This window comes from Salmo trutta, unplaced genomic scaffold (genome assembly GCF_901001165.1).
Source record: "Salmo trutta unplaced genomic scaffold, fSalTru1.1, whole genome shotgun sequence".
Lineage (NCBI taxonomy): Eukaryota > Metazoa > Chordata > Actinopteri > Salmoniformes > Salmonidae > Salmo > Salmo trutta.
Genome location: NW_021822857.1, coordinates 24,616 through 40,805, shown reverse-complemented (window position 1 = coordinate 40,805; position 16,190 = coordinate 24,616). Strand labels below are relative to the sequence as shown.

The following is a 16,190-nucleotide window of genomic DNA, read 5'->3' as shown; positions in this document are numbered from 1 at the left end:
TTATTTGCAGTCAAGCAGGCAGACATTCGTCCGGTATGACGTAGTACTGTGATAAAGTGATAAAGAGTGGCCCACCTCCCGGCCCGCTCAGTGATTACTCAGCTACACAGCTGATGCCTCCCGGACTCTTCACTAACACGACTAGAAGCCACTACATCACCGGATTCTTGCCGTAAGCTCTGGACCTTTGCATCGGATCATCGCTGCTAACTAGCTGCTACCGAGTGGCTATAGTGGCTATTTTCCTGAACCTAGGACAAGTTAGCCGTGAGCAAAGCGCATCTCCCGGCTAGCAAACAAAATTACTACAACCACAATACCTCTTTCTCCAACTGGCCTGGACCCTTTGTCGACACGAAGCCCCGCCGTTCCACCACGACTGGTCTGCCGACGTAACTCCATCCGCTGTGCCCCGAACAGACCTTTGCTGGACGTCGGAGCAGGCGCTTCTACTAGCCCCAGCCTGCTAACTTTAACCTCTCTGGGCCAGTGGGACGCTTGCTTCCCACCCTAATCAACAGCCAGTGGAATCGCGTCGCGCGAAATGCAAAACCTCATAAATGCTATAACTTCAATTTCTCAAACATATGACTATTTTACACCGTTTTATAGATACACCTCTCCTGAATCGAACCACGTTGTCCGATTTCAAAAAGGCTTTACAGCAAAAGCAAAACATTAGATTATGTCAGCAGAGTACCCAGCCAGAAATAATCACACAGCCATTTTCAAAGCAACTAGATGCATCACAAATACCCAAAACACAGCTAAATGCAGCATTAACCTTTGACAACCTTCATGAGATGACACTCCTAGGACATCATGTTACACAATACATGCATTTTGTGTTCGATAAAGTTCATATTTATATATAAAAACAGCATTTTACATCGGCGCGTGACGTTCAGAAAATCTTTTCCCTCAAATGCTTCCGGTGAATTAGCGCTACAATTTACAAAATTACTATTCGAAAACATTGTTAAAATGAAATATTGTCATTCAAAGACTTATATATTAACATGTCTTGTATGCCATCGCTTTGCCAGATTTAAAAATAACTTTACTGGGAAATCACACTTTGCAATAAACGACGTGGTATGAAAAATAGTCTAGGCTATACATGTTTTGAGCCATCTTGGAACGATCAACCATCAAAAATACTATTGTAAATAATCCCTTACCTTTGATTATCTTTATCAGAAGGCACTTCTAGGAATACCAGGTCCATAACAAATGTAGTTTTGTTCGAAAAAGTTAATAATTTATGTCCCAATAGTGTTAGCGCGCTCCGAAGGCTACTGAAAATGTAACGTGTGCGTCGGACTTGTCGTCAGGAATGAGCAAAAAAAATATATTTAAGTTCGTTCAAACATGTCAAACGTTGTATAACATAAATCTTTTGGCCGTTTTTCAACTAGAGCTCCAATAAGATTCCATGGGGACGGTTGCATTGTCTTTCAAAACGTTTCGAAAAGGGAGAGTAGCCATGGGCGCCGACGTCACAATGGTAATGGCCCATCCCCTGTGACCAATATCAACAGCCTCTCTTTGGGTCAGTTTCTACCATAGAGGACTCAAACCACTTTGTAAAGACTGGGGACATGTAGTGGAAGCCATAGGAAGTGCTAAATGATTCATAACCCCCTGTGTGTTTCAATGGCAAATGTTTGAAGTGATATCCACACATGAGATTTCAGTTTCCTGTCAGGATTTGTCTCAGGGTTTTGACTGCCATATGAGTTCTGTTATACTCACAGACACCATTCAAACAGTTTTAGAAACTTTAGGGTGTTTCCTATCCAAATCAAACAATTATAGGCATATTCTATTTACTGGGCAGGAGGAGTAACCAGATTAAATCGGGTACGTTTTTTATCCGGCCGTGCAAATACTGCCCCCTATCCTAGACAGGTTAACCTCTCTGGGCTATGTGGGACGTTAGCGTGCCACCCGTGGCGCACCCTATCAACAGCAGGTGCATTTCAAGAGCGGCAAATTTGAAACCAAATAAATGTCAAAATTTAAATTTCTCAAACATACAACTAACTTACACCCTTTGAAAGATAAACATCTCCTTAATCTAACCACGTTGTCCGATTTCAAAAAGGTTTTACGGGGAAAGCATGAAGTTAGGTTATGTTAGGAGAGTACATTGACAATAGCTGTGTGTAATGCATTGTCGATTCAAAGACAGGCGTCACCAAAACCATAAAATCAGCTAAAATTATGCACTAACCTTTTACAATCTCCATCAGATGACACTCCTAGGACATTATGTTAGACAATGCATGCATTTTTAGTTCTATCAAGTTCATATTTATATATAAAAACAGCGTTTTACTATGGCGTTGATGTTCAGGAAATCGTTTCCCTCCAATACCGGCAGTCAAGTCATGCGAACAAAATAATTAATTAATATTAGAAAACATTGGTAAAATATTATAATGTCAATCAAAGAATTATAGATTTACATCTCTTGAACGCAATGGACTTGCCAGATTTAAAATTAACCTTACTGGGAAATCACACTTTGCAATAATCTGAGCACTGCGCAAGAAAAATACGCATTGCGATACAGACTAACCGCCATGTTGGAGAGATCTAAAATCGAAAATACTATGTAAATAATCCATTACCTTTGATTCTCTTCATCAGATGTCACTTCCAAAGAATCCCAGGTCCATAACGAATGTAGTTTTGTTCAAAAAAGCTCATCATTTATGTCCAAAAACCTCCGTGTTGTAGCACATGATCTAAGCCAGCCGGACTTCACTTCACTTCCCGAACGGAAAAAATATATTTCCGTTCGTTCAAACATGTCAAACGTTGTATCGCATAAATCATTAGGGCCTTTTTTAACCAGAACATGAATAAATAATGGGCACATATTTTTTCAAAAAAATTCTCAATACTGCCCCCTATACCCTAACAGGTTAACTTCTTACATCTAGGGGTTCCGCTAGCGGAACGCCTCGCAATATCCAATGGAAGAACGTGGCGCAAAATACAAAAACCTCAAAAATGATAAATTTTTTTCAAACATACGACTATTTACACCATTTTAAAGACAAGACTCTCGTTAACCTGTCTAGGATAGGGGGCAGTATTTTCACGGCCGGATGAAAAACATACCCGATTTAAACCGGTTACTACTCTTGCCCAGAAACGAGAATATGCATATTATTTGTAGATTTGGATAGAAAAAACCCTCAGAAGTTTCTACAACTGTTTGAATGGTGTCTGTGAGTATAACAGAACTCATATGGCAGGCAGAAACCTGAGAAAATTCCAAGCAGGAAGTGGCCTGTCTGAGAATTTGTAGTTCTTCTTTTGGTTCTCTATCGAAACTACAGTATCTGTGCTTTTACGTAGCACTTTCTAAGGCTTCCATTGGCTCTCTAAAGCCTTCAGAAAGTGGATTGAGGCGTCTCCTGTCTCTGGGCAGAGTTTTGTAGCTCAGTTTGTCAGTGGTATGCCTGGTGACTAAGCTATCCCAGCCATCCTCAGGTCTCTACCACTCAGCCATCCTCAGGTATCCACCACTCAGCCATCCTCAGGTCTCCACCACTCAGCGATCCTCAGGTCTCTACCACTCAGCCATCCTCAGGTCTCTACCACTCAGCCAGACACACTGATACTGACACTCTTCACATACACACATAGATATATACACACACACTCATTCACCCATAATCAGTCACTCAATACAGTATGTAGCCCTTGTGTCTGATGATGTCTGGACAGAAAAAGTATGACACTCCGTACTCTTTTTGTCCAGACAGCATCAGATACATGGTCTACACATATGGAGACAGAGGGTCTCCAGGACCAGGCCCCCAAGGGCCCTCCCATGCCACATTCCCTGGCCCAGGCACCCATACTGTCCCACACACATTTAGAAACATCTGAATCCCAAATGACCAGGGCCATAAAGTGGCACTATACAGAATCTTCTAAATGTGTGTTGAGAAACACTCCCTCCTGGTGGAGAACTGAGGAAGTGCACCTAAACCATCTAAACTAGCCACTTATAACAGTATCATTACCATCTGTTTGATATCAAATGTTTCATAGCAAAGTGTTGTTGAAGTGGTTGAAGACAGGTGCAGGTGTATAGAGCTGTAGTCAGTATTATATGAGAGGATCAGAGAGGGTTTTTGTAGAGGAGAGAGGGTATAGTGAAACACTGTGCTTCACTAGCAGCACAGAAATACACTGCACTGTCTTCAGCTTCTGTCAGTTTGGGAAAATGTAGATACGCCATTTTATTAGCTGCAGCATCTCCACTGACATTAAAACGCCCTTTAAAGGAATCTTCCACCGTTGGAATGGTGTATCTCACATACCCAATGAGTTTCAGAGCAGTGTTTTGGGCTGACTGTTGGTACCACAGTATCATGTAGTAATTTGGATCAGTGTGTCTGCAGGTGAGTTGAACTTTATCTTCAGGTCCTTTTAGTATTGCAGTAGGAGTCTGGTGAACTTTGTCTGTTTGTGACAGCCCTGTGGATGAAACAGACAATATGAAATATACAAAATTACTCAGCATATAGACAGCAATATATTTCAGTAGTAAATCTATCTTTCATGAGGGATTTAGTACCTGTCACCCATAGTGGTAGAGTTGCTACATGTATGAGAAGCTTGATCATGTTGATGGTTCTGGAGAGAAGAGTCACATGGACAAGGAGAAAGGGTTTTCAGATAGTCAGAGATGTGATGTCATCTAGTGGGAGTGTCAAATGTATGTCAGCGTCCCAAATGGCACCCTATTCCCTTTCTAGTGCACTACTTTAGACCAGAGCCCATAGGGGGGAGAGGAGAATAAGTCAATAGAGAAGGGGAGCTGAACTGAGCTGCCGGAGGGGAAGGAAATGACATCACTTTGACGTCAGAACTTGTGTTGATATTCAAGCAGATCCCTTGTTCACCTACAGGTCTCCTGTTCAACTTAAAGGTGTATTGTGGAACATACCGGTATCTACATCATTGAAAGTATTTGTCTTTTTTGGTCTTTAGATTTGATCTGTGTTATAGATTCTGCAGTCATCACACTAGAAATAGGATATAATTTTAAGAAATACCTGAACTGTTTCTTCAAGATAACAACATCAACCACATTATTTGGTATAGAGGTTTGATATCAACTTCCTCCATGTGCTCAGACATCTACAGCGGTGGATAGCAGGTGTGCTGGGTGTTGATGAACACTGCAGTTATGGAGTAAAGGATCAGAAGGGGGTTTTGTAGAAGAGAGAAGGGTATCTACATCACTGTGTTGACTTCAGGTCAGAACAGTAATACACTTCACTGACTTCAGGTCAGAACAGTAATACACTGCTCTGACTTCAGGTCAGAACAGTAACACACTGCGCTGACTTCAGGACAGAACAGTAATACACTGCACTGACTTCAGGTCAGAACAGAAGCTGAGGAGATGCTTCTTTTCGATCCATTTCCAAGGATTTCAAAATGCTCTTTTTAATGAACCTTCAACTGTCTGACTTTTATAATACACATATCCAATCAGTTTCAGACTAGTATCATCTACTGACACTATAATATAGTATTGTATTAACTAGTAGTATGGCTGCATACCAGTATCACTGTAACATTGGGACTTCCCAATAGTGTAGAGGGAACCTGGTGGACTTTACTGCCGAGAGAACGTCCTGTGAAGAAAACAATAAAATAATATTTAAAACAGAAAGAATCATTATTTAGACATGTCTGTTAGTTGCTAGTGTTTTCAGGATGTACATACATTCTACAGACATGTTATTATTAGCTGTTATCCTGAACAGTGAGAGTATGAACGTGATGAAAGCTCTGGTCATGATGACTGACTCTCTACTGGACAGAGAGAGAGAGAGAGAGAGAGAGAGAGAGAGAAGAGAGAGAGAGAGAGAGAGAGAGAGAGAAGGGGGGGGGGGGGTAGAGAGAGAAAGAAGAGAGAGAGGAGAGAGAATAAAGAGAGGGGGGTGGGGTAGAGAGAGACAGGAGAGAGAGGAGAGAGTATAAAGGGGGGGGGGGGGGGGTAGAGAGAGACAGGAGAGAGAGGAGAGAGTATAAAGAGAGGGGCAGGCAAAAAGGGAAATAACTAGAGACATTAGAAGAACTAGAGTTAGAGGTCCCCCTACAGTATGTGATGAGACCATCTCTTTACATATTATATTACATCCTGTTGAAATACTGGGGTTTTTGTACAGCTGTACTTGTTGTCTGTATCACTGTGTTCACTCACAGCACAGAAGTACATGCCACTGTCTCCTGCCTCCAACTTCTTCACTGTGAAAGATCCACTCTCAACTACAGTCTTCTTGGCTGAGAATTTGTCTTCACTGAAATCCCCTGAATACTCAGGTTTGGAATTGGGAATAGTGAAGGCTACCTGCTTCATTCCCTCTCCTGGAAGCTGTCTGTACCAGTACATCTGGAAGTAGGTAGATCCCTTAGTGTGACTGCAGTTCATCGGAGTATCACTTCCTTTCAGTCCCCAGAGTATGGTGGGTATCTGAGTGACTTCACTCCCCTCAACAAGACCTGTAAGGATACAGTGAGAATAAAATCAATAGAGTTAGGTACAGTTAGACCTGAATACATCAAGACTCAGGTGAAGTGAACATATGCTTGGAAATATCAATATATAACTAGAGAAGACCGTCATTGTAAATAAGAATTTTGTTCTTAACTTTCCTGGTTAAATAAATGAAACATTATGAAACTGTACCTGCAGCACAGAGCAGTGAGACAGTAACAGTGAAGAGAAATGTGAACATGTTTGATCACGTTATATGTGAGAGTGCTGGAAAGAGTCTGGTATCAATGTATATAAAACAAGAGGAGTGTCACATAGATGAATAGATGACAATCAGTAGACCACGGCAGGTTCCACCATATTCAACATGTCAGTGAAGTGGGAGGGACTGATGATCTGAGTACATCATGCTAATTAGTGGTTCAGACTGTAGAGACATTCACATTATTAAAGTTAGAGGTCCCCCTACAGTCCATGATGAGACCATCAGCTCTTTACATATTATATTCTATCCTATAGAGCTCGCCAGCTTGTAGTCCTAAAACACGGAAATGAGTCAGCATTTTCTACCTCTGGTTCGTTGACTGTTGCTATGGGAGAAATGAAGGGGGAAAATAATGGGGTTTTGGGATATAAGGTCACAAGTTAACACAGGCTTTGGAGATCTTATACGTTTTGTTCTGTGCAATAATTTAAAACCTCTCTGGGCAAGGCTGTAGTTTCCTGAATTTCTGCCTGACTGACGTGCCCAAAGTAGTCTGCCTGTTACTCAAGCTCAGAAGCCAGGATATGCACATAATTGGTAACCTTGAATAGAAAACACTTTGAAGTTTCTAAAACTGTTAAAATAATGTCTGAGATTATAACAGAATTGATATGGCAGGCGAACATCTGAAGATAATACGACCAGAAATTATGATTTGTTTGAGCTCCCAGGCTCTTATTATGTAAACCTATTGTTTCTATGCATGTCTGTCATCCAGATTGCTTCCACTATATGGCTTCCACTATATGTCAACAGTCTTTATTCAAGGTTTCAGGCTTCTTTTTTGAAAAACGAACAAGTATTTGGAGTTTTTCTTAGGTTACCACCTGAAGCAAATCAGTCTTTCGGCATGCGAGGCAGATGGCGTGCGCATATGAATTTGCGTTTCCTATTGAACATACTTCTTTCCGTGTGAAATATTATAGTTTATTTACATTTTAGAGTACCTGAGGATTAAATAAAAACATTGTTTGACTTGTTTGGACAAAGTTTAGCGCTTGCTTTTTGGATTCCTTTGTTTGCCTGTTGAATGTGTGGATTACTGAAATCAATGGCACCAACTAAACTGACTTTCTGGGATATAAAGAAGGATTTTATTGAACAAAACGACCATTCATGTTGTAGCTGGGATCCTTGGGATTGCAAACAGAGGAAGATCTTCAAAGGAAAGTGATTTATTTCATCGCTATTTGTGATTTTGTTAAGCCTCTGCTGGCTTCACAAAAGCATACCAATCGTATGGTATGCTTTCGCCGTAAAGCCTTTTTGGAATCTGACAACGCAGTTAGATTAACAGGAAGTTAAGCTTTTAAATGATATAAGACACTTGTATGTTCATGAATGTTTAATATTACGAATATTTATTTGAATTGCGCGCCTCCAATTTCACCGGATGTGGTCGGCTTTGTCCCTCTAGCGGGACACCTAGCCATAATCAACAATCAGTGCTATGGCATCATAACCATACCATCTGCATACAGATTAATATGAAGGGATTATATACAAAGACCAATATTATTAATATGAATAGTAAAGAGAACTGGTCCCAATACTGACCCCTGTGGTACACCTAAAATCGAGGAAACTAGACTCGACACCATCAGAACGCACACATTGTGTCCTGTCTGTCAGAAAGCTCTTAAACCATTTGCAAGACTTATTGTCCAGGCCCATTTCAGACAATTGTTGAATGAGTAGGGAATGTTCAATGGTGTTGAATTCCTTGGAAAGGTCTAGAAATATGGCAGCACAATGATTTTTATGATCTAGGCAATTTAACACATCATCTAAAACAAGCATAACAGCTGAAACAGCGTTGCCAAAGATATAAGAGAAAGGAGATAGGAATCCAATTGGTGTACCAAACGCCCCACCCAGCATACTATCGACCAATCGCTTTCATGTTGTCATGCTGCGTCACGCGGTTGTTAAACTAACCATCACGCAATCCCTTCTCAAAGTCAGGATATGAGTCAAGAAACTTTCCTATTTTCCTCGAAAGTATGTAATGTCACGATTCCAAAGCTACACAATAATACAGATATCAAGTTTATTACGTGTAATGTTGTACTTCTTGTTGATGAAATTCATGCTTATGTATACCCCATCATGGTACATATCCCAGCTATCACAGTGGATCTTGGCCGATTCCAGCCGAGAGTCAGACTCGGCCGACGTCATGTGGCCCGAGTCTGGGCCGCCTTCAGCAGTATTACTTATGGCGAGGATGCGGGGATTGAACTCGGGCCGATTCCGATGAGAGTTATCTGGACAAATGTATTACTTGGGGCACGGGCCAATGTGGCTACTCTCTGGCAGATGATTACACGGGCTGCTTTATATAATTAACATTTCAATATTTATTTATCCATATTTTATCAATGTTTCTGTGATCAAAAAATACATTTAACATTTAAATGAAATTCTTTAAGAGTCCTGTGTAGTATTTTAGTATTTTGATACATTGTGCAAGGCAATTGATAAGCATTTAGAACTTTGTGGATGGAGCCTCCTGAGTGGTGCAGCGGTCTAAGACACTGCATCGTAGTGCAAACTGTGTTGCTACAGATGCTGCTTCGAGACCCGTGCCGGATGCCACCGGGAGACCCATGAGGCGAAGCACAATTGGCTCAGCGTCGTCTGAGTTAGGGGAGGGTTTGGCCGGCAGGGATGTCCTTGTCCCATCACGCTGTAGAGACTCCTGTGGCAGGCCAATTGCATGCAGGCTGACACGGTCAACAGGTGTATGGTGTTTACTCCGAGACAAAATGTTTTTATGTGGATATGTATAATTTCTATGTGTCAAATGTGTAAAAGTCATATTTAAAATGAAGAAATCGGGTAATTTTGTATACATTTGCTTCAGGTCGCTTCTGTGGGGATTCTGGTAAGATTCCGGCAAAGTAAGGCTGAATTCCGGTAAACGGACACGGCCCGATGTACTTGTGGTGATTCATCGTTGCTAGCTGGGATTTCAGAGCAGCTTCAATCTCTAGGTCTACCCCATCATGGTAGATATATCAGAGCAGCTTCAATCTCTAGGTCTACCCCATCATGGTAGATATATCAGAGCAGCTTCAATCTCTAGGTCTACCCCATCATGGTAGATATATCAGAGCAGCTTCAGTCTCTAGGTTTACCCCATCATGGTAGATATATCAGAGCAGATTCAGTCTCTAGCTATACCCCATCATGGTAGATATATCAGAGCAGCTTCACCTGCTGATACCACAGTATGGTGTTGTAGCTGGGGAGAGTGTGTTCCACCTGCTGATACCACAGTATGGTGTTGTAGCTGGGGAGAGTGTGTTCCACCTGCTGATATCACAGTATGGTGTTGTAGCTGGGGAGAGTGTGTTCCACCTGCTGATACCACAGTATGGTGTTGTAGCTGGGGAGAGTGTGTTCCACCTGCTGATACCACAGTATGGTGTTGTAGCTGGGGAGAGTGTGTTCCACCTGCTGATACCACAGTATGGTGTTGTAGCTGGGGAGAGTGTGTAAACAGGACAGGACAGCAGTTTCTCCAGAACTCTGAAATACTGAAGATGGAGACTGAAGAACGCTGGAACAGAGGAGTTCACCTGTTACAGAAGAGGAGAGAGAGACCTTTTTGTTATAACTACTGTAGTCATTCAGGAAATATATGGAATTATAGATTTTTTTCAACGGTATCTAATCTGTGATCAAGAATAATGAAGACATTTATGTTCAGAGGTGAAAAATATCCAACAGTGAAAGATTCTTAGTTCAACACTGAGTCAAGATGAACATTCAAAAGGAAATGGATCTTCAACTCTCAGACTCCTTACTACACATCATAGTTTACTGTTGTACTGTGTCTGGTGAGTCCACATGGATTTGTTGAGCTGTAACTCCACCTACAGGAAAGACATGATATCATACCATACTGTATCATGGTCTTCTGTATATCAGAGGGAACCTCCCCTTTCTATTAGACCAGCTGGTGAGTGTTTTGGCATTGAATCAGAGTCAGATACAGTGTGATGTTAATACAGGTGTGATTAGTCTACAGTACACCAGGGAGGAGGTTTTTGTAGAGCAGAGAGGGAGATCTGATGCACTGTGTAAACTAGCAGCACAGTAATACACAGCACTGCTATTTGGAGTTAGTTGATTGATGGTTAAGGTGCTGGTACCACCTGCATTAGCATCTCCTTCTATATCAAATCCAGCCTCTGGAAATCCAATTTTCCCATTCAGGTATCCTAAAAACACAAATTCTCTGTAGTTGGATTGCTTGTACCAGAGGATGCGATCATAGCCTGATATACTATGTGAACACTCCATCTTAGCCAACTTTCCCTGGTTCTTGTACAGGGATGCAGGATTCTGGTAAACCTGGTTACTGAGAGAAGAACCTGGAGAAAGAGACAGAGAGAGAGAAAGAAAGAGAGAGAGAGACAGAAAGAGGTGAAACAACATATAAAGAAAGATATTGACTTGAAACATCTAAAAAAAATCAAATGAGGATATTAGTAGTTGATGAAATCAATGACCTGAATACCTGCAGCCCAGGCTGTGTAACCCATGGTGATGGAGATAAGAATTCTGATCATGTTGACTCACTGTTAAGGAGACAGATAGAATGAGACAGACAAACCACTCCACATGAATTACAGGTGGCTTCTAATCAACTCATCTCAGTGATCTTATAGAGGGATGCTGCCTCCTTATGAGAACATCTAAAACATCAGAGACCTGAGATGAACCCTGCTGGAGGAGTCTATGTGGGACAGGAAGCAGGGTTTAGTAGAGCAGAGAGGGAGATCTGATGCACTGCTATCTGGAGTTAGTTGATTGATGGTTAAAGGAAATATTCACCCATTTTGAATGTTATATTATTTTTGTGGACCTCTGAGTGAGGTCTTATCAATGCCATGGGTCATTTCATGTTTTAATGTGTATCTGAGTTATTTGCAGTCAAGCAGGCAGACATTCGTCCGGTATGACGTAGTACTGTGATAAAGTGATAAAGAGTGGCCCACCTCCCGGCCCGCTCAGTGATTACTCAGCTACACAGCTGATGCCTCCCGGACTCTTCACTAACACGACTAGAAGCCACTACATCACCGGATTCTTGCCGTAAGCTCTGGACCTTTGCATCGGATCATCGCTGCTAACTAGCTGCTACCGAGTGGCTATAGTGGCTATTTTCCTGAACCTAGGACAAGTTAGCCGTGAGCAAAGCGCATCTCCCGGCTAGCAAACAAAATTACTACAACCACAATACCTCTTTCTCCAACTGGCCTGGACCCTTTGTCGACACGAAGCCCCGCCGTTCCACCACGACTGGTCTGCCGACGTAACTCCATCCGCTGTGCCCCGAACAGACCTTTGCTGGACGTCGGAGCAGGCGCTTCTACTAGCCCCAGCCTGCTAACTTTAACCTCTCTGGGCCAGTGGGACGCTTGCTTCCCACCCTAATCAACAGCCAGTGGAATCGCGTCGCGCGAAATGCAAAACCTCATAAATGCTATAACTTCAATTTCTCAAACATATGACTATTTTACACCGTTTTATAGATACACCTCTCCTGAATCGAACCACGTTGTCCGATTTCAAAAAGGCTTTACAGCAAAAGCAAAACATTAGATTATGTCAGCAGAGTACCCAGCCAGAAATAATCACACAGCCATTTTCAAAGCAACTAGATGCATCACAAATACCCAAAACACAGCTAAATGCAGCATTAACCTTTGACAACCTTCATGAGATGACACTCCTAGGACATCATGTTACACAATACATGCATTTTGTGTTCGATAAAGTTCATATTTATATATAAAAACAGCATTTTACATCGGCGCGTGACGTTCAGAAAATCTTTTCCCTCAAATGCTTCCGGTGAATTAGCGCTACAATTTACAAAATTACTATTCGAAAACATTGTTAAAATGAAATATTGTCATTCAAAGACTTATATATTAACATGTCTTGTATGCCATCGCTTTGCCAGATTTAAAAATAACTTTACTGGGAAATCACACTTTGCAATAAACGACGTGGTATGAAAAATAGTCTAGGCTATACATGTTTTGAGCCATCTTGGAACGATCAACCATCAAAAATACTATTGTAAATAATCCCTTACCTTTGATTATCTTTATCAGAAGGCACTTCTAGGAATACCAGGTCCATAACAAATGTAGTTTTGTTCGAAAAAGTTAATAATTTATGTCCCAATAGTGTTAGCGCGCTCCGAAGGCTACTGAAAATGTAACGTGTGCGTCGGACTTGTCGTCAGGAATGAGCAAAAAAAATATATTTAAGTTCGTTCAAACATGTCAAACGTTGTATAACATAAATCTTTTGGCCGTTTTTCAACTAGAGCTCCAATAAGATTCCATGGGGACGGTTGCATTGTCTTTCAAAACGTTTCGAAAAGGGAGAGTAGCCATGGGCGCCGACGTCACAATGGTAATGGCCCATCCCCTGTGACCAATATCAACAGCCTCTCTTTGGGTCAGTTTCTACCATAGAGGACTCAAACCACTTTGTAAAGACTGGGGACATGTAGTGGAAGCCATAGGAAGTGCTAAATGATTCATAACCCCCTGTGTGTTTCAATGGCAAATGTTTGAAGTGATATCCACACATGAGATTTCAGTTTCCTGTCAGGATTTGTCTCAGGGTTTTGACTGCCATATGAGTTCTGTTATACTCACAGACACCATTCAAACAGTTTTAGAAACTTTAGGGTGTTTCCTATCCAAATCAAACAATTATAGGCATATTCTATTTACTGGGCAGGAGGAGTAACCAGATTAAATCGGGTACGTTTTTTATCCGGCCGTGCAAATACTGCCCCCTATCCTAGACAGGTTAACCTCTCTGGGCTATGTGGGACGTTAGCGTGCCACCCGTGGCGCACCCTATCAACAGCAGGTGCATTTCAAGAGCGGCAAATTTGAAACCAAATAAATGTCAAAATTTAAATTTCTCAAACATACAACTAACTTACACCCTTTGAAAGATAAACATCTCCTTAATCTAACCACGTTGTCCGATTTCAAAAAGGTTTTACGGGGAAAGCATGAAGTTAGGTTATGTTAGGAGAGTACATTGACAATAGCTGTGTGTAATGCATTGTCGATTCAAAGACAGGCGTCACCAAAACCATAAAATCAGCTAAAATTATGCACTAACCTTTTACAATCTCCATCAGATGACACTCCTAGGACATTATGTTAGACAATGCATGCATTTTTAGTTCTATCAAGTTCATATTTATATATAAAAACAGCGTTTTACTATGGCGTTGATGTTCAGGAAATCGTTTCCCTCCAATACCGGCAGTCAAGTCATGCGAACAAAATAATTAATTAATATTAGAAAACATTGGTAAAATATTATAATGTCAATCAAAGAATTATAGATTTACATCTCTTGAACGCAATGGACTTGCCAGATTTAAAATTAACCTTACTGGGAAATCACACTTTGCAATAATCTGAGCACTGCGCAAGAAAAATACGCATTGCGATACAGACTAACCGCCATGTTGGAGAGATCTAAAATCGAAAATACTATGTAAATAATCCATTACCTTTGATTCTCTTCATCAGATGTCACTTCCAAAGAATCCCAGGTCCATAACGAATGTAGTTTTGTTCAAAAAAGCTCATCATTTATGTCCAAAAACCTCCGTGTTGTAGCACATGATCTAAGCCAGCCGGACTTCACTTCACTTCCCGAACGGAAAAAATATATTTCCGTTCGTTCAAACATGTCAAACGTTGTATCGCATAAATCATTAGGGCCTTTTTTAACCAGAACATGAATAAATAATGGGCACATATTTTTTCAAAAAAATTCTCAATACTGCCCCCTATACCCTAACAGGTTAACTTCTTACATCTAGGGGTTCCGCTAGCGGAACGCCTCGCAATATCCAATGGAAGAACGTGGCGCAAAATACAAAAACCTCAAAAATGATAACATTTTTTCAAACATACGACTATTTACACCATTTTAAAGACAAGACTCTCGTTAACCTGTCTAGGATAGGGGGCAGTATTTTCACGGCCGGATGAAAAACATACCCGATTTAAACCGGTTACTACTCTTGCCCAGAAACGAGAATATGCATATTATTTGTAGATTTGGATAGAAAAAACCCTCAGAAGTTTCTACAACTGTTTGAATGGTGTCTGTGAGTATAACAGAACTCATATGGCAGGCAGAAACCTGAGAAAATTCCAAGCAGGAAGTGGCCTGTCTGAGAATTTGTAGTTCTTCTTTTGGTTCTCTATCGAAACTACAGTATCTGTGCTTTTACGTAGCACTTTCTAAGGCTTCCATTGGCTCTCTAAAGCCTTCAGAAAGTGGATTGAGGCGTCTCCTGTCTCTGGGCAGAGTTTTGTAGCTCAGTTTGTCAGTGGTATGCCTGGTGACTAAGCTATCCCAGCCATCCTCAGGTCTCCACCACTCAGCCATCCTCAGGTATCCACCACTCAGCCATCCTCAGGTCTCCACCACTCAGCGATCCTCAGGTCTCTACCACTCAGCCATCCTCAGGTCTCTACCACTCAGCCAGACACACTGATACTGACACTCTTCACATACACACATAGATATATACACACACACTCATTCACCCATAATCAGTCACTCAATACAGTATGTAGCCCTTGTGTCTGATGATGTCTGGACAGAAAAAGTATGACACTCCGTACTCTTTTTGTCCAGACAGCATCAGATACATGGTCTACACATATGGAGACAGAGGGTCTCCAGGACCAGGCCCCCAAGGGCCCTCCCATGCCACATTCCCTGGCCCAGGCACCCATACTGTCCCACACACATTTAGAAACATCTGAATCCCAAATGACCAGGGCCATAAAGTGGCACTATACAGAATCTTCTAAATGTGTGTTGAGAAACACTCCCTCCAGGTGGAGAACTGAGGAAGTGCACCTAAACCATCTAAACTAGCCACTTATAACAGTATCATTACCATCTGTTTGATATCAAATGGTTCATAGCAAAGTGTTGTTGAAGTGGTTGAAGACAGGTGCAGGTGTATAGAGCTGTAGTCAGTATTATATGAGAGGATCAGAGAGGGTTTTTGTAGAGGAGAGAGGGTATAGTGAAACACTGTGCTTCACTAGCAGCACAGAAATACACTGCACTGTCTTCAGCTTCTGTCAGTTTGGGAAAATGTAGATACACCATTTTATTAGCTGCAGCATCTCCACTGACATTAAAACGCCCTTTAAAGGAATCTTCCACCGTTGGAATGGTGTATCTCACATACCCAATGAGTTTCAGAGCAGTGTTTTGGGCTGACTGTTGGTACCACAGTATCATGTAGTAATTTGGATCAGTGTGTCTGCAGGTGAGTTGAACTTTATCTTCAGGTCC

General features: G+C 41.5%; 1 long non-coding RNA gene and 1 gene segment (V, D, J or C); both read right to left on the bottom strand.

Moving 5' to 3' along the window:
• Positions 1-4,453: 4,453 nt before the first annotated feature.
• On the bottom strand, positions 4,454-4,780 carry LOC115185825 (uncharacterized). The gene is made up of 2 exons (XR_003875406.1): positions 4,604-4,780; positions 4,454-4,503 (listed from the first exon to the last, which is right to left on the bottom strand). It is a non-coding gene; the product is annotated as an uncharacterized LOC115185825 (long non-coding RNA).
• Positions 4,781-6,169: 1,389 nt separating this feature from the next.
• On the bottom strand, positions 6,170-7,244 carry LOC115185822 (T cell receptor beta variable 7-2-like). The segment is given in 2 exon segments: positions 6,170-6,543; positions 6,731-7,244. Coding segments are annotated over 2 exon segments (423 nt in total).
• Between the last annotated feature and the right edge of the window lie 8,946 nt (positions 7,245-16,190).